At 39.1% G+C, this 23,292-nt stretch overlaps 1 protein-coding gene across 10 annotated transcripts in view; it reads left to right on the top strand.

Moving 5' to 3' along the window:
- The window catches only part of ADCYAP1R1 (ADCYAP receptor type I), a 154,397-nt gene that overhangs the window by 116,363 nt on the left and 14,742 nt on the right, over positions 1 to 23,292 (top strand). For 3 of the 10 annotated variants that reach the window (XM_066550554.1, XM_066550538.1, XM_066550605.1), the window contains exons 13-16: positions 3,055 to 3,124; positions 5,835 to 5,926; positions 17,337 to 17,390; positions 20,174 to 20,257. In XM_066550554.1, coding sequence (XP_066406651.1) covers positions 3,055 to 3,124; positions 5,835 to 5,926; positions 17,337 to 17,390; positions 20,174 to 20,257 — 300 coding nt within the window. The remainder of the gene's footprint in view (positions 1 to 3,054; positions 3,125 to 5,834; positions 5,927 to 17,336; positions 17,391 to 20,173; positions 20,258 to 23,292) is intronic. The other 7 variants (XM_066550587.1, XM_066550569.1, XM_066550578.1 and 4 more) reach the window with 4 other exon arrangements.

Raw genomic sequence — 23,292 nt, 5'->3', positions numbered from 1 at the left:
CAGCACTGGCCCTGAAAGCACTAATTTCTCTTACAAGTCCAAACAGCCCTTGCATTTTGCAGGTAGGGAGAACGTCTCACAGAAGGAAAAAGAAGAAAAAGAAACAAAAAAACCAAAGCAACCAAAAACATTTCTATTATTTAGAGAAGCTATTTAGCATGCAAGACATTTAGACAGGTTCTAGCTGAGACTCCCAGTGGTTACTTTTTAAAAATCAGCCAGCATTGTTCTGGGAGTGAGGGAGAAGCCAGCATGAGCCCGAAAACGTTGTGGAAATTACTGAACTGGAAAACCACAGTGGCAAAGGCATGGACTGAAATACAGGCTCAGAGCCTGAGCCCCCTCCTGCCTGCTCCTTACAAAACTGGCAGAGCTCCCTCGAATTCAGCTCCTGACTTCCATCCCTGTAAGTGACAGGATTGAGGAGATAAATGCAGCTGTCTGTTGATCCAGAGCTCTGCTCCTGCTTTAAGTGGAGTTATTCCAGTCGTACGCCAGAGATCAGACTCTGGCCTCTGCAAATGGAAATCACATCCCTTCCCCAGCCCCCTGGCTCCCTTCCCTTCATCCATCCTGGAAAAGAATAATTTCTTTTCACCTTGCACTCTAGGGAAACATTTGACAGAAATTAGGGAGCTTGTTTACAGAGTGCAGAAAATTCCAAAAGTTCTGTCGTGCATTCCCACTTTTTTTTTATCTGAGGAGAAGATGGTGGTTCCTTCTCCCACATTTATCCTGTAGGTGTCATAGGGACTGGACATCCTTGAAAGTCCTTGAAAATCTCTGTGTGAGATTGATCTGATTCGTTGTTGACATGTACAAGGTGGAAGTTGGGAATTGACCTCCTGGAAAAACAGGGGAGTGGTTTAAGTGGAAGAAAAGGTCAAAGAGGAGGAGATGAAAAAAGCAGAGAGGTCTAAGAAGAGGAATTTGTAGGGGATGATGTATCAGAGTGCACATTTAAAGTACCTCAGTGTGGGGAAAAAAAACCCAAAACAACCTCCAAGGTCCTTTTTGTCCCAGCCAGATTCTGGGATAATTAACTGGGCTGTTACAGTCCAGATAACTGGAATTAGAGGTGGATTCCCACCCCTGTAATTCCTCATCCCTACACAAATTGCCATACATCAATATCTACTTTTACATCTAAATTAATAATTAATAATTTGCCCAGATTCTTCCAACATTGGTCAATTCACTAAAGACTTTCAGGGCAGATTCAATGTCCATCATAAGGAGGTTGAGCTCTGCAAATAATGGGCAATTTTCAGTGGACAGCACCTAATTTATAAATGCATGAAAAGAGTATAAAACAGAATTGGTGATTTTAGGTTCATACCATTGTTGATCACTGACAAAAAGACTGATTTCCACACTGTGGGTAAGGAGATCCCTCTGAGCATTTATCCCCTTTCAAATATTTTAAGTTGGGCATCCAAAGTGAGATAACTGGGAAATATTGATTTGCACTTGGAAAATCTCAGTCATCAGCCCCTTAGATTTTGGGTGATTTCAGGTTTTCATGCTGTGCAAACAGAAGCTAAAATACGTAATTTAGTGTAAATTTTCTCACTTCTCACCAGCTGTACCATACAAATCCTTATTGTTGGTTTTATGGAAATCCAGTAAAGTATTGTCCATCTGAAATGAATAAATATTGTTCAACTGAAAAGAATAAAAAGAATGAGAAAGAATGAAAAGAATGAATATTGTTCAACTGCAAATATAAATTTAAATGAAATGTCTAAATCAGGCATCACTCAGGCATTTGGGATTTCTCTCACACACACTTTGATGATGGGATTTTAGCTCTGCCTCCACACTTTTACACATGTATGTAGTTTTGTTGGAAGATTTTCACTTTTCCCCCAGATGCTACCACACAACCATTTAAATGACACTGAAGTTGTAGTAAGCTCTCATGAGACCAGCAGTGTTTTATTCCTGCGTGTTCTTCCCGATTGTTTTTTTGCATTTGACAAATGCACCATGACAGCCTCTGCTGGGACTTTGGCTCATTTCCCAGTGGGAAAGAAAAAACTCCTTCTCAGAACTGCAAGTACAATTTAGACAGATTTCCATGGTTTTTATATTTTTTAGGGAGAAAATCGGGGGAAGAAAGTGGAGGCAAATGAAAGATAATTTTTAGTTGACAAATTCTCGATGACTTAAAAAAGTCATGAAGACATTTCTCAATAATAAATAGTAGACATTATAATAGTGTAGCAGGGCCTGGAAAAGAAGATTATTTTCATTATTTTTCTAGCTCTAAAAATGTATATTAACATTAAAAGTCTCTTTTAATATAAGCCATATATTTGAATATCCAAGTGCACCTGTGTGAAATAAGCTTCTGCAGAATCCTTTGGTGATTTCAGAAGCAGATTCTAAATTTTGGGGTATAAATGTCATTTTATTTATGATTACTCACTAGCAACAGCTTAACAAATGAGCTGACCCCAACTGTTGCCCAGTATTTATTTGATCCTTCTCAGATGAATCCTGGATAGGATTTGCAACCCAATGACTGGAAAATCATTCCAATATGTGAATGCAACCAGGATCTTGGTGTACTGGAAATCTGTAAAAATCCTTGTGTCAGGGCCAGAAACCAACATTCATATCTGGTAACCCTGGAAAAGTAAGTGAGACATCAAACTTTGGAATAACCATCAAAAAAACCCTGATCCATTGACTTATCTCTTTTTCTTTGTTTTTGAAGGGACAACTTTAGGGTTGTACTATTGACACAGAAACACACTAATAGGGTTTTGCCAAAATATCTAAGCTCTTTAATAGGAATACCATCAAAACTGCCACAAAAATACTTATTTTACTTCCAGATGATTGTGGAAAGGCTGTAAAAAAAAAGCTGCAATATGACAAAGTAACGAACTATCACTTTGAACTTACATAAAATAATTTAGCTGCAAAACCAATCTCCCGCATTCTGCCCCCTTAAAAACAGTTGTAAGTTCATTAATTTCATTGTTTTGTCTTGTTTTCTTTCCTTCTCTTTCCCCATCCCATTCTTTCTTTCCTCAACGACTGCAGCTGCTGGGACATGAATGACAACACTGCCTTGTGGTGGGTGATCAAGGGTCCCGTGGTTGGGTCAATCATGGTGAGTAGAACTTGGAGAAGACACTTCTTCATCTCTCCTGAGGGCAAATTTAAACATCTTCAAATACTTTACAAACTGTGCTGCCTCTCTGTGCTGGACCGGTGGGGAAATTCTCTAAATTTCCATCATTTGTCACCCACAAAGCCAAGGAATTTCATTATTAAGAAGGATTAGTACAGATTAAATGATGGAGCACTGCCTGCAAGCAAAGGATTTATTCAGTTAAACACAGACACAAATGCCATGATTAGGACCCCAGAGCATGAGGAACATTTGTTTGGAGCTGGCAGAGCTGTCAAAGGATGCATGGAAATTCTGGGCCAATTGGGGTGGCAGCTGAAGGCCAAGTGGGACAATCCAGGGCACCTAAAACAATAGTAAATTTTAAATAGTAAATTTAGGAATTTAAATTTAGTAAATTTAGTAAAATTAGTAAATTTAAGTGGTAAAATAGTAAAGTTTTCCTGGTCAGTGACCGGGAAAGTGCACTCTGTCTGCTGCATGGGATTAACTTCACAGCTACATTTATATATCTAATATTAGATTTAAAATAATACTTAGTCATAGTGTGTATTGTCAGCAAGGTATCTGAGCTCTCTTTAATTGATTGAACTCTTGGATTTGGCTCAAATTCTGTCACACAGGGGATTGAGAGGTTCCAAAGTGCCTTCTTTGGCCTTCACAGAATAGCTAAAATTGGAAAGGATCACTGGAAGTCATTTAGTCCAACCTACCTGTTTGAACAGGATTCCCTAAAACATATAATTCAGGATTGTGTACAGATGGATTTTGAGTATCTGAAGAGAAGGAGATATTCTGGTGCTCCAAATAATATGAGAATTTAAAAAATTTTGTTGGGCTCCTGCATTTAGGAAAATAAATTGAGCCCCTGGCCAATATGGTCAGCGGCACCTGAAAATCTGTCAGGCTTGCCACATGGAAGTGTCTCATTCTGGGCATTCTAAGTTGTTCTCCACACTCCACAGACATAATTAAGCAGGTTTTCAGTGACTTTTGTGGGAATTCAAACATCCAGCTCACAGGTAACCAATAAAACAGAAAATTTTATCAGGTTTGGTGTTTCTCCTTTGAAATCTTTGGACAGCTCTGTAAAATCCAGCAGCTGTCAGATAAATGAAAGGGAATTCAGCCAATTTCAGCACCAAAACAGAGAGGTTTGATCCAAAGTTTTTGTCCATGTGTGAATTTCCATGTTTTACAGGCACAGGCTATGATGGATCACGTTCTGCTTGGAGAATCACTTAAACCTGGTTTCTGTCAGAGGCATTAAAGAACCAAACAACCAGCCAGGGACAACTGGGCTTCTCCAGCCCTTTGCAGTCCTAAGATCAAACAAAAACTGCTGGAAGAGAGTTCTAGATCTTGAGAATTTTAGACTTTCTGTACTGACAGACTCCAACTCCCAAGAAAGCACTAAGTTTGACTTGAAGCCATAGAAAAAGCTTCCAAAACTGATTGACGACACTAGGATTACAAGTGTGTAGTTTAATTACAGGTGTATAATATCACAAGGTGGAAAACTTGGAGTTTGGGGTTTTAGAATATAGTAATAGATATAGAACAAGGTAGAAGTTTTAAAACAGAGACTAGTCCTTCTTCTTCACCTTCTTATTTATAACTGCGAGTATTGTTTTAAAATTAAACAGAAAAGTCTGCATTGCGGACTTTGAGTGATTAGTTATTAAGTTAAAAGTGAAAACAATTCAAATGCCATTTCTTAATTAGACAGTTTAACCTTAAAAACCTTATAAAAATAGTTAGCCATTTTATATACTGTTAGTAGAATACTATAGAACTCCCTACCTGTGAGACTATAACATAAGTAAGAAAAAAATAAAGACTTGAGTCAAGTACCTTCAGGTACCTTCAATCCCAATCTCAACCAAACCAAACCAAACCAAACCAAACCAAACCAATAACAACAACAACAAGAACAACAAAACAATGAAAAAAACACACACCAGCAAAAAAACCCAACCCCCCCCCAAAAAAAACCCCAACCCCCCCCCCAAAAAACCCCCAAAAACCCCACAAACCAAAAACCAACATTATAATGATGCCCCATGTAAGGATCCAACTCACAACCTTCAGATTATGAAACTGATGCTGATGCTCATGTTCTGTTCCTGATCTCCCTATAGGACTATAAGATTTTCTAATGGACCAACTTAAATTTCCACTGTTCAGGCTCTAAGAAGCTGTGGAGTTGGTGACAGCCAAATCTCAAGCCAAAGCATTGAAATAAACTAATTTTATCATTCTCCAGGTTTTTAAAACTGATGGAAAGTGTTAAACTGAGAAGTCTGTTGGTCAGGGAATGGGAGTTAAAAATGTCTTTGCTCTAGAGGTCTTTATTTTATATATATATATTTATTTTTTTTTTTGCACAGAGATCTTTCCTTTTACTCTGCACAGGTTGATAATGAAAAATGTTGAAACTTTTCCATTTATGTTTCTCTTCTCTTGTTTTAAAACTGCAGAAATTCTGCCTCATTTTAGCGGCAGCAAGGGGGATAAGACCCCCTTTCTCTAAACTTTCCCCATTACTCCTGACCCTATAAAACGTTCAGACTGTGGTTTGGAGAAGAAAAAAGGAATGTAACCAGCAAGTCACTGGGAATGTCTCATTTTCACACTTTATAAAAGTATGTCAGTGTCACCATTTTTTACTTTTTTGTCTCTTCCCCAGATAAACTTTGTGCTTTTTATTGGCATAATTGTGATACTTGTGCAGAAACTCCAGTCACCTGACATCGGGGGCAATGAATCCAGCATTTACTTGTAAGTACAAATAAAGCAGTAATCAATTTAAATTATTGATATACACATAGGAAAAACCCACAAAGTACAAAAGAAGCCTCAGTTGAATTAGGCTGATTTTTGAAAAGAGTTCCAAGGTCTATTAAATTATTTTGATTTTTACTTTAATTTTTCAGTCCATCAGCCATGAAAGTGCATTTTAATGCCAGCTTTCACCTTTCTTTAAAAGGCCCATTAAGTAAGCATAAATATAAGATTAAAAACAAACACAAACCAAATCTAATGTTTTTACATGTGAGTTATCTGAAAATTAACCTAATGGTATAAAAATTGTTGTTATCCTCATGGGATGGTTTGCTGTGCTTCATAAGTTCCAGGACATGGTTCAAAGTTTGCTGAAATCAGTGAGGTTTGGTGAAAAGTTTTAATTAATTTTAGGCTAAATTACAGTGTAGGAAGGTCCTCTAGACATGCTTATGTCCATGTTTCTTGTAAACTTAAGTACATTCCGCTTAAGCCAAACATTTCACACTCACCCCCTTAAAATTATTTTAAAATCCTAAAAACACGAATCCTAAAATTTCCCTCTGCAGCTTTGTGATTTATATGGGTTTTTTTAGATTTATATGGGTTTTTTTAAAATTTCCCTCTGCAGCTTTGTGATTTATATGGGTGTTTGCAGCTTTGTGATTTATATGGGTTTTTTTAGCTGGAATCCTTTTTATTAGTTTCCATCTCATAAGAAGGAAGAGGTTGGCCAGCTGAAGTCGTTGTCATCACGATTTTGAGTGCATGCAGTTATTCTCCATATAAAAATTATATAATCCTCTGGAATAATCAGGATATGGAGCAGCACCTCTGGTGCTGGCCTAAATACCATACACATTTGGTTTTGGGATTTTTTTGTGAGCTTGAGTGTTTTCTTGTACACATAGATATAGGAAGGACTATTCAATTTAGTACTAAACTCCTGATGAAAATAGGCAAGCTATGAACACCTTAAATAAAACTAAAAGATGTTAGGATTAAGTAAGAGATGCTTATTTGGTAGCAAATACAACTATCCAGAAATTATTCAGTTTCACCCTAAGTAACCACAATCACAATATAATGATGTCATCCATCTAAATGAGAATTTTCAGGGAAAAATATGTCCTCCAGTTGCCTATTTTTCTTCCCCCCCCCCATTATCTAGTTTAGATTTGCATTAAATAAGAATATTTTCTACATCGATTTCATCAATTTTCATGTCTGTAGCCAGACATCCACTTACTGAAAGCACTGCCCCTTTTATCTTGCTCTAAACTGTGTTTCCACAGCCAAAAATAATGCTTTCAATTGATTCTGTGGGTGGATTTAGCTGAGAAATAAAACTGAGGATGAGACTTAGTGACCAGGTTAACTTGTGCATGGTCTGCCTAGGGCTTGCATGAAGGCTTGGATGTTCTGCTAGGAAGTCATCCCTGAGTTCTTGGAATTTAATTAACACCTGACATGTTAATAGAGCTGGTTCTGAGTCTGAATTTTTCAGTGCATGTTTGGTGTCTGCTGCACATCTCACAATATGAAGCAAAGCATGCCACAAGAGTCCAAAGATTTAACTGGATTATCAAACATTCCTTGTCATCCTGGATCAATATGGTGACTGGGTTTTGCTGGTGTTTTTCCTATGTGTATAGTTAGCCACCAAAACCAAGAGAAAACATCATATTTTCTGTTCCATTTGCTGCCATTATTTTTTTCCTCATGTTTTTTTGCAACTTTTATAACCGGGTGTGTATAAATCGATCTCGCATTGATGTATGTGTTATGGAGTGGAGTGTTGTTTATCCAAACAGATTTGACAGCAGAAAAGTTCACACAGGGATGATAAAAGGGAATGAAATTGATAATTCTGTGCAGATATACACCAGACAGAGTCAATATCTGTGCACACATACCCTGTAAAAAGAGGGTTTGTAGGGAAGGAAGACAATAGATCATAATCTGGTTCTGTCACCATATTGAAATATCTCACATTTAGACTCATATTAATTATTTTCCATGTTCTATTTTGCTGTTTCAACCTATTGTAGCATCATTCCATCAGACCAAATTCCTCATCCAGATCTTTATTCCAGAACATCTTTAAACACTTTCCCTTTAGTAGGTGAGGAACGATGAGGTTGAGGAAGGATTTTCAGCCTGTTTCTGAAGGTAATTCCTCATGGATCTTCAGCAGTGATTAAGATTTATTTTAATATCAGTCTTCCATTTTTTGGAATAACCCTTTAGACAGCTTGTACTTCCATCATCAAAAAAAAAAAAAAAAAAGAAAAGAAAATTAAAAAGACCCCAAAAACTTGGCTACTGACCTTGAGCAGGATTTTTTTTTAATATGTTTGGTACATATTTAGGTTCAGGTCCTTGTAATGTTTATTTTTGTTAGAAAAATCTACCTATGGTTCTACTTCACAGACTTGGTGATGATGGTTCTGCAAAGCACTTAAGCCTGTATTTGATTTTTAAAGCCCTGGGGATGGGCTTAAATTCAAAGATTAATCATTTATTGCTACCACTGTGCATTCATTATTAAAATCTCCCACTGGAGAAGTTGGCTGGGAGCTACGACAGGACCATGGCAGAAGAGAGCACTGCAGGGGAACTGAGGCTTAATTAATGCAGTGTAGCCACAGGAGAATAGAAGATCTACCTTAAAATAAATCAGACAATCATTTGTATCATTTGCTGTGCATTACCAGAGCTTTACTCCCATAAAAAAAAAAAAAAAATCCAGACTTCCTCTCTAAACAACCTGATCATTGTGTGCAGCAGCCTTTGCCTTTAGGCTGGCATAAACTTGGGATCACATTGCTGATTCCTCACAATTTGCCTGGAGTGGCCAAGAGCTTTGGTGGTTTTAAACTTCCATTTTACCCATTTGTATGTTCAGTCATCCATCACCAGTCTCATGCCCCCCCAGCCTTTCCTCATGCCTTTAGTTCCCCTCAGAGCTGCCTGCATGCTGCTGAGACCCCAAAATCCCACCAGGTTCTGAGAGAGCAATCACTCCATCTTTCTTTTGCTGATGTTTTTGAGAGAAACTCCTCTTTACTGCTGAAAATATTGGGGATCTCTAAAATACTGATTCATCAAAATGTCTAAGCAGCTGAGGTTGGAATTTAAAAAAGACATCAAAGACACCCCTTTAATGATCATTTTAATTCTATTATTATTTTGGGTTATTTTTCTAAGAAACTTTCACACTTCCTCCTAATAGTCTTCATAACCATGAGTTACTTTTTAGTGTGAGGAGTGCCAAAGATGTAAGATTTTTTTCTTGAAACACATCTGGTTTCAGTTAATCTTGTGTCAGTCCTGAATAATCCTTCCAAATTAAGCATTGAACCAAAGCAAGATCAGTAATGCAAATGAAATAGATTTTTAGCTGAGAGACAAGGTGTGAGATCCCCAGGAGGTGGAGAAGCATAAAGAGCTATTGATTGTATTGTTAGAGTAATTAAGACAGCTATTAACGAAGTTCAGGCAGGTTTCTCACCCCAGCTGGTGAAATAAACAGCACTAATGTCCCATGATTACAGACATAAAATGGTTTGGGTTGGAAGGGGCCTTCAAATCATCCAGTGCCACCCCCTGCCATGGGCAGGGACACCTTCCACTGTCCCAGGTAGCTCCAAGCCATGTTCAGCCTGGCTTTGAACAATTCCAGGGATCCAGGGGCAGCCACAGCTTCTCTGGGCACCTGTGCCAGGGCCTTCCCAGCCTCACAGTAAATAAGTTTTTCCTAATATACGATCTAAACCTACTGTCTTTCCATTTAAAGCCATTTCCCCTTGTGACGTGTCCTATTTGATCTCACAGAACAGATGAACATGTCTTGAATTGCTGCCAGTATTTTCCATCCAGTTATAAATTAATTAACATGATTCCAAACATGTGAAGGCTGCCCTAGAACAGAGACTGGACAGAGTTAAAGAATAAAGCATGGATTTATTAAAAGGATCTCCTCCATGGATGCACCTTGGGCAGCACAAGAGCCCAGCCAGGGCTGCACCCAAGATGAACCAAAATGGCCCCAAAATGCACCAGCGCTCCCGGGCTCTCTCCCTGGGATCAGTTCTGCTCCATTTGCATCTTGCAGTTCATTGTCCCATTCCAGCTTTAGCCCCTGCAGTCCCACCCTGCTTGTTTTTCTCTCTCCAGCCCACGGTGTTTGTGCTCTTGGGCTGAGATTTGGATCATTTGTCCTTGGTGCCCAGCTGGAGCAGGAATTGTTTTGTCTCCCTGCTCTGTGCACAGAGCTCAGCATGCCCTGATGTGAAGCTCAGACCCACACACTAAAGCAGCACAGAATCTGAAAAATAGAAAAGCTAAAACCTGAGGCATCAGAAGCAGCAGATTATTTAGGGATAGTTACCCCATGTGCTGAGAGCCAAGGAGCACCACATCAGGAGTCCATGAATTAAATGGAATCTCACAGTCCGGGGGACTGCAAACACATATTCACAACCCTGCAGTGGCTGGTTCAGCACCCAGAGCAACCCATCAGGCCCACATTATTTGCATGGATTTATTATCTATCAGTTTCTTCCCTGGAATTTTAGGAAATGGATAATAAACTGATCTGGCAAAACTTCACTGTTTTTACCATGAAAAATTCAGCCAACAGTGTGTAAACTGGTATATCAGAATATTTTTTAAAACATCCTGGTTTTGGCCAAGTTGTTGTAGAGAGAGTAAATCACCCCCCAGAAAAAAAAAAACCCAAAAAAACCCAACATATTGCTACAGAAATGCCTACACAAAGCTTCAATTCACACTGTTATTTTCACAAGCATTGTTGCATTGCTGAAATATTCACTCTGGAGAGAAAATCATCAGCATCACTACCAAAACCCACCACTATTATATTTAGTAGGTGCATGATGTAGATGCATGCTGTAATAACCCTTAAGATTAAAAAGACCCACACATTTCCATTAAATCTTTGTTTTTTCATTCATTTTCAAGTTTCAAGCACATATAACTGAAAAAAAAAATCTTCTTTTTATTTTATTATGATTTCCAGTTTCTCACGACTGGTATAATTTGGGAGGGGGAAGCTTGTTTCTGCTTTTGCTTTGACAGATTCTTCACAAATTTTGTATCACATGTTGAAAGCTCAATGAAAAGAAAACAAACCCCACATATATATCTAGCTAATTCAGGTCTACCTCATTCCTCCAATCAGCATCTTGCTGGAAAGAAAGGAGAATCATGGCATATATCATAGGTAGGTATGATTTTACCTATGGTGCAACCTAGAGGGTTTAGGGCAGCAAAAGCAATGTTGTAACCCAGATGTTTTGGTAAACAACACTCCTCTGAAATTCACCTCCAAAGTCACTGGAATCGCAGTGATTCATTCTGCTACCGCTTTGTCTTGCTGCAAGCGCTCAGACTGCCAGAGTTGGTAATTATTGACAGGGTCTTGGTGCCAAAAGGCTGAGTTTTTGACAAGCAGGTGGCAGATGTTGGATGGACACTGTGTTCTCTAGGAGGGCACTGCAGTTTCTGACCCCCAGGTGCTGCCAGCTGGGTGCTGGGACACCCAACGACCCAGCAACAAAGGGAACTCGTGTCCTTGGGTTAATCCTCTTCCACCACAGGAAAATCCACTGGGACACACAGATGATGGTCATTTGATGTTGGTGCATGATCAGCAAGGACCTGGTGCTCATTTCTGAGGAATGCCAGGGGAGTAGATACTTGCTGCTTTGATCAACATTAATTCTTGATTTCTTTATTTAAAGTACTAAAAAAATGTGCTCATTCCCTCCTATACTTTTCATGTGAATTGCCCAAGGCAAATTATTACTTTGGGTGCTGGTTTGATTTTTTTTTGTTTGATTTTTAATTTGGAAGTTTTGGGTGGAAAGGATGGGGGTGTTCATTTGTGCCAATCTTTTCAGGCAGGGATTGGAAAAACCTGAGTGTACTCATTTGGAATTTAAGATCATGCAGGCTTTGTACCATAATTAGCAGGAGTGTAATTAACAGGGATTTATGTATTTTCAGATAAAATAATCAAAAGCCCTATTCTGCTTTGATTAGCTATCTGTGGTTTCAATTGCTAGAAAATCAAGCAGGACAGAATATTTATTATGTTTACAATGTGTCTGGGAGCTGCTATTGCTACTGACCAACTGAGGATAAAATGCACCTAAATCCCTCAGGTGCCTGTGGCAAGGATAGGAAGGTGAATTTTTGGTTGTCAAATCTACTTTCCCAACCTAAACACTGCCTTTCATCCAGTGCATCCTTTACATTATTACATAAGTGATGAGATTAGAGCTAAAACTATTTCTACCTTGACAAGGGTTTTGTTATCTCATGGGCCACCAGCCAGAGGAAATATTCCAGAAGAGCAAATCAACATTTATAAAGGAAATTCTTTTTCCAATCATATACAAGCACCTGACCAGAGCTTTGGCAAGATCTGATTTTGAAATCAAGGCTCACAAATCTTATTTCTTGTTCATGGAAAAGGGTTCTGCTTCTTTTATTTGGAAATCTTTAGAAGGCAGATTTTAGGGTGCAAGGCCTTGGCCTGCACAGGTGGTGTCTGTGTGGTGGAGGCTGACTCCTGTCCTTTTTCCTCTTGCAGTAGTATTGAAAAATAGGCTGACTTTGTCTTTAACACTACTTCTGTGGCTGTAAGGCATTTTATTGTTTAAATGGGTATATAGACAGACAAAAGGATACAATGGTGATTTTGTGGTTGATGAATTAATGAGATTTTGAAATCTGCCTGGGTTTCACATGTAAGAATTCTCTAATGATGACTTAAAATTTCTTCTTGGCTCCATGATCTGTGGCAGCCTTTAGGAACAAAGTTCTTTGTCCACATGCTGCATGTTAAAATAGCAAAGCACAGACTTTTTCCCCCCCATCTGTCACAAGAGCAAGCCATGAACTGAAAAAGAGCAATTTTGCATTAGAAGAGAAGCCACTAAAAGATGCTCCTTCCCTTGAAAGATCAAGGAGGTGTGCAGGTTAGTGAGGGAGAGAATAATGCCAGCTTTTATCCAACACTGCAATTCTCTTTATAGAAATGTTTTTTTTTTTTTAAGAAAACACAGCAAAGCTTGCTACACTCTCAACAGTTGTATCAAGGGTTGGATTAGCCCTAACAGCCCTGTTTCCACAGAGTTTGAGGCACCAAAAAAAGGCTAAAGGGTGTTTTATGAGTTCTCATTGAAATTTTAATGTCATGTATCTGGAAATTTCAGATATAAACACTTTTCAAAGACATCACCAAAGCCATCATGGCTTGATTGCCATAACTGGTATGGAACAGAACTCAGAACACCCAGGGGCTCAAGCCAGAGGGATTTATACATAAGTGCTTGCATCTGTAGGGTGCCTGTGTAAATTTAGGATTTTGCCCACGCATGTGCTGTCTGAAACACTTTAGAAATCTAAAATTGTTCCAGCCTTGCTGCTTAAAAGGCCACAAATACTTTAGCAATGTGCACAATATAAAGCTTCATATTGTAAAGGGAGAGTGGCTGCATTTCACTAAATTTGCTGTAACCTCGCACATTTTGCCACACACTGGAGCTTCCTGATTAGCAAAAATGAGGTGGCTTTCAGGAAGAAAATGCAGAATGGATCTCAAATGTGCTTCTGAAGTCACTGCACTTGGTCAGAGTGAAAAATCTAATTTTGATGTGTATTGATACGCTTCACTTGTCATGGAGATCAGCAGGATAGGAAACGTCCAGTGCCCAAGGCCACTGAGCTTTTTGAATTAGCCATGGATTTGGGTGCAGGATCTTTTATCACAGCAGCTTGCTTAGATCCTGGGAAAATTAAGGGTTTGGAGAATCAGAAAAAATGTCAGTAGTTTCAAAGTTGAGCATTTGTGGTATTTTTGGGGTCCCCAGGATGAAGGAGGAATTGAGAATCTGACTCCATGTTCTTAGAAGGCTAATTTATTATTTTATGTATTATATTGTATTAAAGAATGCTATACTAAACTATACTAAAGAATGGAGAAAGGGATACTTACAGAGGGTTTAACAAGATACTAAAAAAATCTTGTGACCTCTTCCAGAGTCCTGACACAGCTGGACTGTGATTGATCATGAAGTTAAAACAATTCACATGTTGGATAAACAAACCACATTCCAAAGCAGCAAAACACAGGGAGAAGCTATGAGATAATTATTGTTTTCATTTTTCTCTGAGGCTTCTCAGCTTCCCAGGAGAAGAAATCCTGGCGAAGGGATTTTTCCAGAAAATATGACAGTGACAAGGGTTAAGTTGGGAATATCCAAAGCAGACCATTCTGGCTGTTTGTCCTTTTCCTCATGCATTGCTCATATCTAAGTTTGCTGGTTTGAGTGCACTGCTAGACTGAAAGGGATAGATCTGAATTTTTCTTCGTCCTCGAATCAGTTTGCACCTCTGATTCTTTGAATCGGTAACTTAACGTAAAGGTGAAGGTGGAGCTGAGGCAGCTGGTCATGCAGCAGTTCATGTGAGGCTGCAGGAAATGGGGAATAATTCTGACATCTCTGATCCTGAACGTGCTTTCAATTTATACCAAGGCTCAATGGCCACCAGCAACCATGGTCTTCCACTTAGTTTTTCCCACCATTCACACTTTTGCCTCTATCATATGAGGACAACAGGCATTTACTTTCCCCTCAGTGTCTCTGTTTCTCCTTGCCATTGATTTATTGTGTCTCACTTCAGCAGCTGGCATTGTTTCGCATCCAGTGGGGTTAGTTTCACATCTGGAGAATTTTTAGGATGTACTCCAGGCAAGCACACAGCCTGAGGTTGTGAGGGGACAAGGAAGATGGTGCTGTCCCAGTGCAGAAGGTTTTTTGATCTGGAAAGACAAATTTCTTGTGAGGATCTGGTGACTAACACTGTGTGTCCAAGGAACTGTGTGGTGCAAAGCAGGCCATCAGTTTTCTAAGAACAAACTCTGGCTGCCTTGGAGAGTTAAAGAACATCCTCAAAGGCCACCAGGCTACAGAGGCTCAGTGAAGGTTGTTGAAATAAATGCAAACTACCTTAAGATAGGACCACATGTAATGTTCATATCACAGTCTTAGTCCCACCTGTATCATTATTGAGGGATTTGAGGGATTTCCAAGCTGTAATTCCTCTTTAAATTCCAATGAAAACATTGGAGTTGTTCAGCTGGTTAAGTGTCTGCAAGCCCAGGTTTTTTTAACAAAGGCAGTGCTCTCGTTTTTCATGAAGGAGAGTTGTAGAGATGGGTTGCACCGTGAATCTGCAGGGATATTGTAGAACATGTAAGGCAGGTGAGTCAAAACAGTGTAACTGAAGCTTCAGAGCTGCAAATTATATAAACCCAGTGTAGTTATAGTGATGCTGAGCTCTGCCAGCTGACAGGAACCAAAACCTGTCTGAAATGCTTGAAAATCCACTTCTTGTGTCAGCCTGGGATGACAAACTCTCTGTGGGCTTTGCTCATTTGCTTTCTTTCAAGGACAATGAGCTAAATCCCAGTCTCAGATATTTATGCCTGGATCTGGACATGCACATTCTTCTTTTCAAACAGTAAAGTATTCAAAATTTATGCAAGAATCTCATTTGGCATGGTACATTTTTCTCATTGAATATCCTATTGTCTACTGCACCTCAGTGATGTTACTGCACCTCCATCAGAATTATTCCACAGTGCACAACTTGGATCTGTGCTCTGCACTCAGAGACAAGAACCCAGCCTGGGAGAACAGGAGCTCCAGAATTAATACAGGGCAAGAACCAGGACACAGAACCTTGAAGCTACAGTTGTTTTAGTTGGAAGAATTCTGCCCTCTGCTATCAGCTTTATTCTCTATAGCACAGGCAAATATTAGGCTTAATCTCTTCATTATTTAACTCCAAGTATAGCAATGGTGTTCTCCTTTTCATGTCCTCTCTGTAGAAGTTAGAAAAGGCAAGAATGAGCACTGTAGATGGGATTTATGGCTCTCTTTGACCATTCTGTTTCACCTTCAAGACTCAGATCTACTCAAGGGTCAGATTTACTGGACAAAATGTTCTAGTAAATTCACATTTGTTAAGCATTTGTTTTTAACCACAGCATTAATCTGTAAGCAGTCATTCAGCTTCAGCTTCTTATTTTGGTGGCATTAGCAAGGAGAAGTAGAACTCTAGGTAACAAGACAACAAGACTAAGAATTTGGGATTTGTTTTCCATTAAAGACTAGAGACACAGTTTCTTTTTTTTAATTTTTTTTTTTTCCCATGAAGAGCACAATATTTAGGAAGATAGCAGGGGATATACCTGGTTTAATAAATCAATCCTGCTGGGCTCCTTCCACAGTCAGTAGAGACCTACCCAGTCCAGAGAAGAAAATCCATTACTACAACTTATTTCACTTTAAACAACAAGTTCAAAATAAGTCAGATAAATCTCACTTTATGGCCTGTTTCTCACCAAGCTGGCATGGGGTGACAAGGAAAAAGGCACACAGCTAACAATTAGGGGAGATACAACTAAAAGACAACTTTTCTGAGGAGCACCTGGGCTTACTCTGTGTCTGGGTGAGAGGGTGAATGGTTCTGCCTGCACACAGTGGGTCAGAGCTGCAGGGGGATGGAAGTGTCGGATCTGTTGCTCACAGAACAAGTTCTGTTTTCCAAACTGCTCCATCTGATCTGTAAGGGCGTGGGGTTTGTAAATGTAGTAGGTGTTTCAAAGGGAAACAAGTGCAGTTCCAGGGAATCCTCAGTTCCTGAGCAGCAAGGAGAAGATGTCTCCCAGCCTAGAGAAGTATCAGCTGAGGGGAAGAAGGTGTGTGATATAAATTATATATATTAGACAGGTCTACTTTTCAATTTTCTCCTCTCTCTGCCATACAATCTCTCTGCTTCCACTTTGGTTAACTTTCTACTGTATTTTCAATGCTTTATTTCATTGATTTGTTTCTGCATTCCTTCTCCTGCTACTGCACAGCTGCCAATCCTACTCGTGCTGAGGTTACATAGAATTACTCGAGCAGGGTGCACAAAGATTCTCCAGAAGGAGCAGTTTTAATTTGCATGAATCAAGGTCTACCTTTACTGCATTTCCCAAAGGATTCCCCTTCAGCACATTCAGAGACAAGGCACAAACCTCATCATTCCCTGCGTGTTGGTAGCGACCAAAATTCAGAACCCTGACCATTTTCATGATGGATGTACTTGGATAATGCAGCATAACCTGGATCAGCATGCTCGTTTTCCTCCTCTTAAGCACCTCTGAGACCTCCAGAACCAAATTACAACTCCTTTTGCCTCCAATTTGTGTTCTCTCTCATTTGCATCGAGACGTCCAGGTGTTGGGCGGCCTTCAGCCACATCATCCATGGCTCATTTCACCCCGGGAGTGTTTAACTTTTTCTTTCCCCTTCCACCCTAGCACCCTCCCTCTTCCTCCCAGATGCAGCTGCAGTCCCTGCCCAGGACACTTGCGGTGAGACTCAGCTTGTTTGCCTTTAGCTGTCTAAAGTCTCGTGCTCGATCTGAGCAGTCCAGTCCTCGTCTATGGTCACTCGGGGACACCAGGGCACCTCCGTCAGACAGAGCATCCCCTGTGCCTTAGATGTCTCTGTCACACAGGCCAGCTCAGCCTGGAAGTCCCTGCTCTTTCCCTGAGTGAGTTCAAGGTGATAGTTCAGTTTGGAATCTGTCTTTGGCACGTAGAGTTAGATGTGACCAGCTCCGTTCTCTGTGTGCCTACAGAGGTCTGAGGATCCTGCCCTGATTCGTGCAGTGTTTTCATAGCCATGCTCTCATTTTAATTCATTTTCTTATATTTGTCTATTTTTTTCCTCCTTCATGGTTTTTTTTTTTTCCTGGTTCCTGCCTCCTCTGTCTCTTCTCTCTTTCTCCCTTTCCTTCCACCAAGGTTTCTACTTTGATAATGAATAAAGTTTGCAAAATAAAAGGGGAGGGAGAAAGGAAAGAAAATGTCTATGAATTCTGTACTCTAAAGATCTGGGACACTTAACACCATCTAAAATCAGAGAGGTGACTCTATCAAAATTAGAAATGGCAGAAAATAAGTGCTAACAGCACTAAAATATTCAGGTTTTCCTAAGAAGTACTAGCATTGTTTTCCATCACAAACTCATGTGTCAATGTTTCCTCACTGGGTATGGAGCAGCAGTTAATCCATAGATAATATTTTCAAAATCAAGTCTGGTTTTTTCAATAATTCTAGTAAATACCAAGTTCTGTCACATTAGATCTCTTCACCAGGAAAACCTATAAAAAAATCAATCCCTGTCAAATGAAACAGGACATAGGCAGTAAAGGAAACATGGATGGGAATTTATTTCTAGGTTGCCATGGCAACATTAAGTATATCATTGAAGACCACAAACCTCTACAACAACCCATGGCTAAGACTTTTCAAAGTGATTATTGATTTTTTAGATGTTTCCTTTTCAGGCTCTGTACCTTAATATGCCTTGTAAGTGCTTCTTTTCAACACAGGCTGAGCAGCCCTCTTGTGGTAAAATTTGGTCTGAAAAATGTGTTTCAGATCAAGTGATCAAACAAATGAGTGGCACTCAAAATCCATAGTCACTTCTGAAAGCCTCAGTCACAATAAAATGGAGCTATCCCTTAAACCTCCTTGCTCATTTTTGATCTAAGAGGACAATTAATGCCCAACTCAGCTCTGTAAAAAGAAGGTGGTACAAAAATCTAGCACAGAAATTCTAGTGCAAAAGGAGCAGTCATTTTCGTGTTTACTTCCTCAGCAACATCCAAAAAATGAAATTTATTTTATGAGTTGAAACACGGTGACTATATCCATTTGCTGGATGTGTCCATGCCCCAAGACTGTGTTCTTTCCAGCTCTTATACTGTAATATTTAATACCAACACAGTTATCAGGCTTTAATTATCCAAAAGGAAGCAAAACATAACTCCAGTAATGGGGATTGACTTAAAGCAGTTAAAAGTAGGGGGAAATGTATGTTTTCAATTCATCCTGGTTTAGAGCTCAGATTATAAATTCCATGAATTGTGAACAAGATCTTAGACTGTATAATAGAAACAGAGTTGGGTTTGTTTGAACAAACTTAAATGTTTGCCTTGGAGGCAATTACTTTAAAAATCAACTTTTATTATCCTTTATATTAATGGGGATTTATCCTTTATTATCCTTTATATTAATGGAGACTTAGTCAGGGTACTCAGTGGTGTTTGGTGTTCATCCCATCCTACAGTGGACATCTAAAACAGGTCAGATGTACCTGGCCAGTAAATGTGTATTTCTCTCTCAAATGTTTATTCTGATGAGTCTCAGGGTTCTGAGGATGTCCATTTTGCTTACACATCTGTACTGTAAACATCCAGCCTCTCCTGAGGTGAATCCCACCAAAGCAACCACGTGTTGAAAACAAAACAAAAATTCTCCCCTTGAAAGTCGACAAGAAATCACTATTTTCATTTTTCATGTTTTTCAGCCCAGATATAAAATCTCTTTTGGGATCCCTCCAAATGCCTCCATGTTTCAGATTACCCTTCTGATTGATTGATGTAAATGAGCTTTCCTGGCTGGTTGGAAAGGAACTATTTTGTTCTCTGTTACTAGAATCCAACATGCAGGGATCAAGGTCATGCTCCACAGTGTATGAGCCTGCTGCTTTGATGAGCACACTGTCAAAAAAAAAAAAAAAAAAAGTGGTACCTCCAAAATTACCAGCCAGACATTCAGATTCCATACTGAGCTCCCTCCCCATCACCAAGGAAGATGGAAAAACAGCTTTGGTGTCTTTACTAGAACCTTTTGTTAAAAACAAGAGATCCACACCACAACAAAAATGAGGATTAGACCTTAGATTGATCCCCATCCTACGAGTTTCTGTTATTCTCTGATTGTTCTCCATGAGCATACAGTCAACTCTCATTTAATCTATTGTTCTGTGACCCCCTGTACAAAACCAGACCACTCAGGTCCTGTGTACTTTGGATGCGTTAGCGCTGCCCCCCTGCCCTCAGGGTGTTTGAGTTTCGGTTTGTCCGTGAATCAGCACATCACAACGGCCAGCAACAGCCAGTGCACTTCAATTTTTATTTGGTCTTTTAATTTCTGCTTCAGTCAAGCAGCTGGTTCGTGCTGTGAGTCCATCCTGTCGTGTCCGCTTTCCATCTTTGTGACGTGTCTCATGAAATGTGTTGAAAGTGACCTACCTTGGCCTGTTCACGATATGCTGAAAAAAATGCTAATCTTGTCATATTTAGCAGCTGCGTTCAGAAATGCTACTGTAAGCCTAAGAGGGCTAACCAGCACTCTTGCAAGATGTCAGAACTATCAACCATTACCCTGTAAGTGTACGCACTCCTGTGACATTACTATGTGTGCATGTTGCAGTTAAATGAGTGGATGAGAGCAGAGGGGAAGTAACCAGAGAGCAAAGCCTTCATTTAGTTCTTGTTGCATGTAGAATTTTTTCTTTGTTCTTGTTCTGTGCTTTTGCCGATGCGCCACGATCGAGGGTTTTAAGGTTTTTTTGTTGTTTTTTTTTTTTTTTTTAATTATGGCTGATGCTATTGATGGTTTTGGGTAGTGTCTGTATAGAATTAATAGCTGCTCTTTATTGCACAGCAAAGAGGTGAGCACCTTCATACTGAGAGAAAATGTTGAATCTGAAAAGTTTCCTAGAATAAACTGGGTGAGGTTGAGTCAATCAGACCCTCAGTGGGTATAAAACATCTTTTGTCCATTGGACTGAGTGAAGTTACCTTAATAAACACCCAGGGGTGAGGAAAGTTGACCTCATATCAAAATGAATTGTGTCTATCAGAAGTTATAGAATCACTGAGTTGGAGAAGACCTCTAAGATAATCAAGTTCCGTCCAATATTGTCAAATATCATCAAAGATAGAGTGAGTCATCCAGAAGAGTGAATAAAAGCCATTCAGCCAAGAGTTAATCACTATCCCATAGTCCATCTGACCCCTTGCTCCTTGCACAAGAAGCCCACAGGTTTTCACAGATTCATGGAATCATTAAGGTTGGAAAAGAGCTCCAAGGTCATCCTCTCATTTTGTTTAGATGATGTGCAATTTCAGACATCTATAATATGTTTTCTGATGATCTGTCTCCTGAATTTCACAGCAGTTCTATAAGTGTGACTCAACATTCTCTGAGGTGTCCTGGCACGCAGACCCCCAACTCCAGGATTTTGTTAAAGAATATTTAGTAGTTATCTTCAACACCATTAAGGAAAAAAGATTGGTTTGTAACCTAACTACATATATGGTTATGATTTTTAGTTAAGAAAAAAAAAATTAAAGTGAATTTTCTGTGTGATTTCATATATAATTGAGGTATTTAAGAAATAGAACAATGGAGATGCTGAAAAATATTCAGTCAACAGACTAGAACCGTGCAAAAGCAGACAGAAATAGAGAAGACAAAAAGGAGCAGCTCCATCTTCTACACAGAGAGCAGCTGAAGACTAAGAACAGTTTGGTAAAACTAGGAGTTAGGCTTAGGAGGAGATAGTTTGAAATATAAAGTTCAGTGCCTAGTGGACATCCTGAGGCAGCACAGACATCCTGTTGGGCCTTTGCAGAGAACCAAATTTTACATTAAATGCAGTTTCTGAAAGATGGGAGACTGATAACTCTTTAAGGTGAAATCCTCCACCTAGTCAAGGGCAAGAAGAGTTCAGCCTAAACAGGAGGCATTTAAACCTATGTTTTTCGTGTCTGTTGAAGTAGGAAAGTCTTGGTAAGCTTCTCTGGTTTTCAAGTCCTAGGTCTGAAGATGTGGTTTATACATGGGAAAATTAAAAATCTGGAATCATTCAGGTGTTAAGTCAGGTGTTTTGGAAGTGATGCTGCAGACCTAATTAAATTTTGGAAAAGATCTGTCAGGGAGATTACTGAGGTTCCTGAAAGTCACATTAATATGTTCAGCATTTTGTGATAAAACAGAATCTTCAGTTTATTAAACATGAGCTGTGTTGAGCATTTCACTATAATGACATCCTGTGCCTTCATGGTTTGCTCTTTATCCTTCAATTTGAAATATTGTCACTATTCTTTTTTGCACAGATTTATCACAGAGATGAGGAATGAACCTTTGGCCAGAGAATTTGGGTTCCTCTAATCTACACCTCACAAATCTACAGGGCAGAAATTTTTGTGACAAACTCAGTCCAGATCCCTTTGAGGTCAATGGATAGATTTAGGATGTGATAAGAATTTCCTTGGGGGCAGAGGATTTGTCTTTTTGTGTCAGTGATTCTTGCTCTTCATTGACAATAAAGGGAATTCAAGTCTGCTTTTAATTTAACTAAAAATAGATGCCATCATTGCAGATACGTCACAGCATTAAGTTAATCAATATATACATAAATAGATGTACTCAATACCCACAGGGTTTACAACAGGAGTCACCTTTTGTTCAAAAGACATCTGTAGCACACAAGAATTATGTTTTAAAAGGGTATTTTTCTCTGCATTGACTTTAGGGACAATTTTAAAATAATTTCATTATCAATATCTACACTATGTATTTCCAGTCTTTGGTGAGGTGAATGTTGCTTTCAGGACTACACACCTTGATGTCTTCATTGCAAAAGTTTATACTTGATCAAAGTATTTCACTTAGGACAGCTTTTAAACTGGGCAATTCTCTTACTTTAGAGAGGCAGGTCTAAATGGCAAAACAACAATATGATCTTCCTTCAGATTCTATGATTTGGAGATTTTTGTTTCTTTTTTCATTTTTTCTCTCAAAAAGGTTCAGAGGTTGAGACTTCAGCAGTCTCCTTAATAAATGTGGATGTGCAGTGGAAATATAAAAGCATGATTCTTTCAAATACTGGTCAAATTAGATAACATTCTTATTTAGGGTTTCTTTTAGCATAAAGTTCTAATTTCATTATTCCATAGAGGAGAGAGGGAGAACAGAGGACACCATTATTTGTTTGTACTAACACTTAATGGAAAGTCAACATTCATAGCCATGCTACTGGAGAAAGTCTCATATTTGAAGGGATTTTAAGGAAAATAACAGCTGGAAAACAGAAGGTCAGCCTCAACAAAAATTTATATTCAAATTGCTTTTTTTTTTTAAAAGTAACCTTATGACTTTCCTCTCCCTATGGGAATGTGAACAAGGCTTTTGCTGGATCTTTTGGAGAATATTATCTTCCAGCCACCTGAACTATTATTGTCATCAGAACTTGTAGATCTACCCCCTCCAAGTCTCTTGCCTGTCTGAAAGAGTGGGGGAAGAAAAGAGGATTCATATCTTTGGCTGTTACACACCTGAGAATTCCCCTGTATCCTTTAAGATTTTCACTCCCTGTTGCACAGAAACTTACACATCTCACAGGACCTGCTTT

Source organism: Molothrus aeneus, chromosome 1 (assembly GCF_037042795.1).
Source record: "Molothrus aeneus isolate 106 chromosome 1, BPBGC_Maene_1.0, whole genome shotgun sequence".
Lineage (NCBI taxonomy): Eukaryota > Metazoa > Chordata > Aves > Passeriformes > Icteridae > Molothrus > Molothrus aeneus.
Note: the sequence above shows the minus strand (reverse complement) of the source record. Positions and strands in the feature narration are given on the sequence as shown.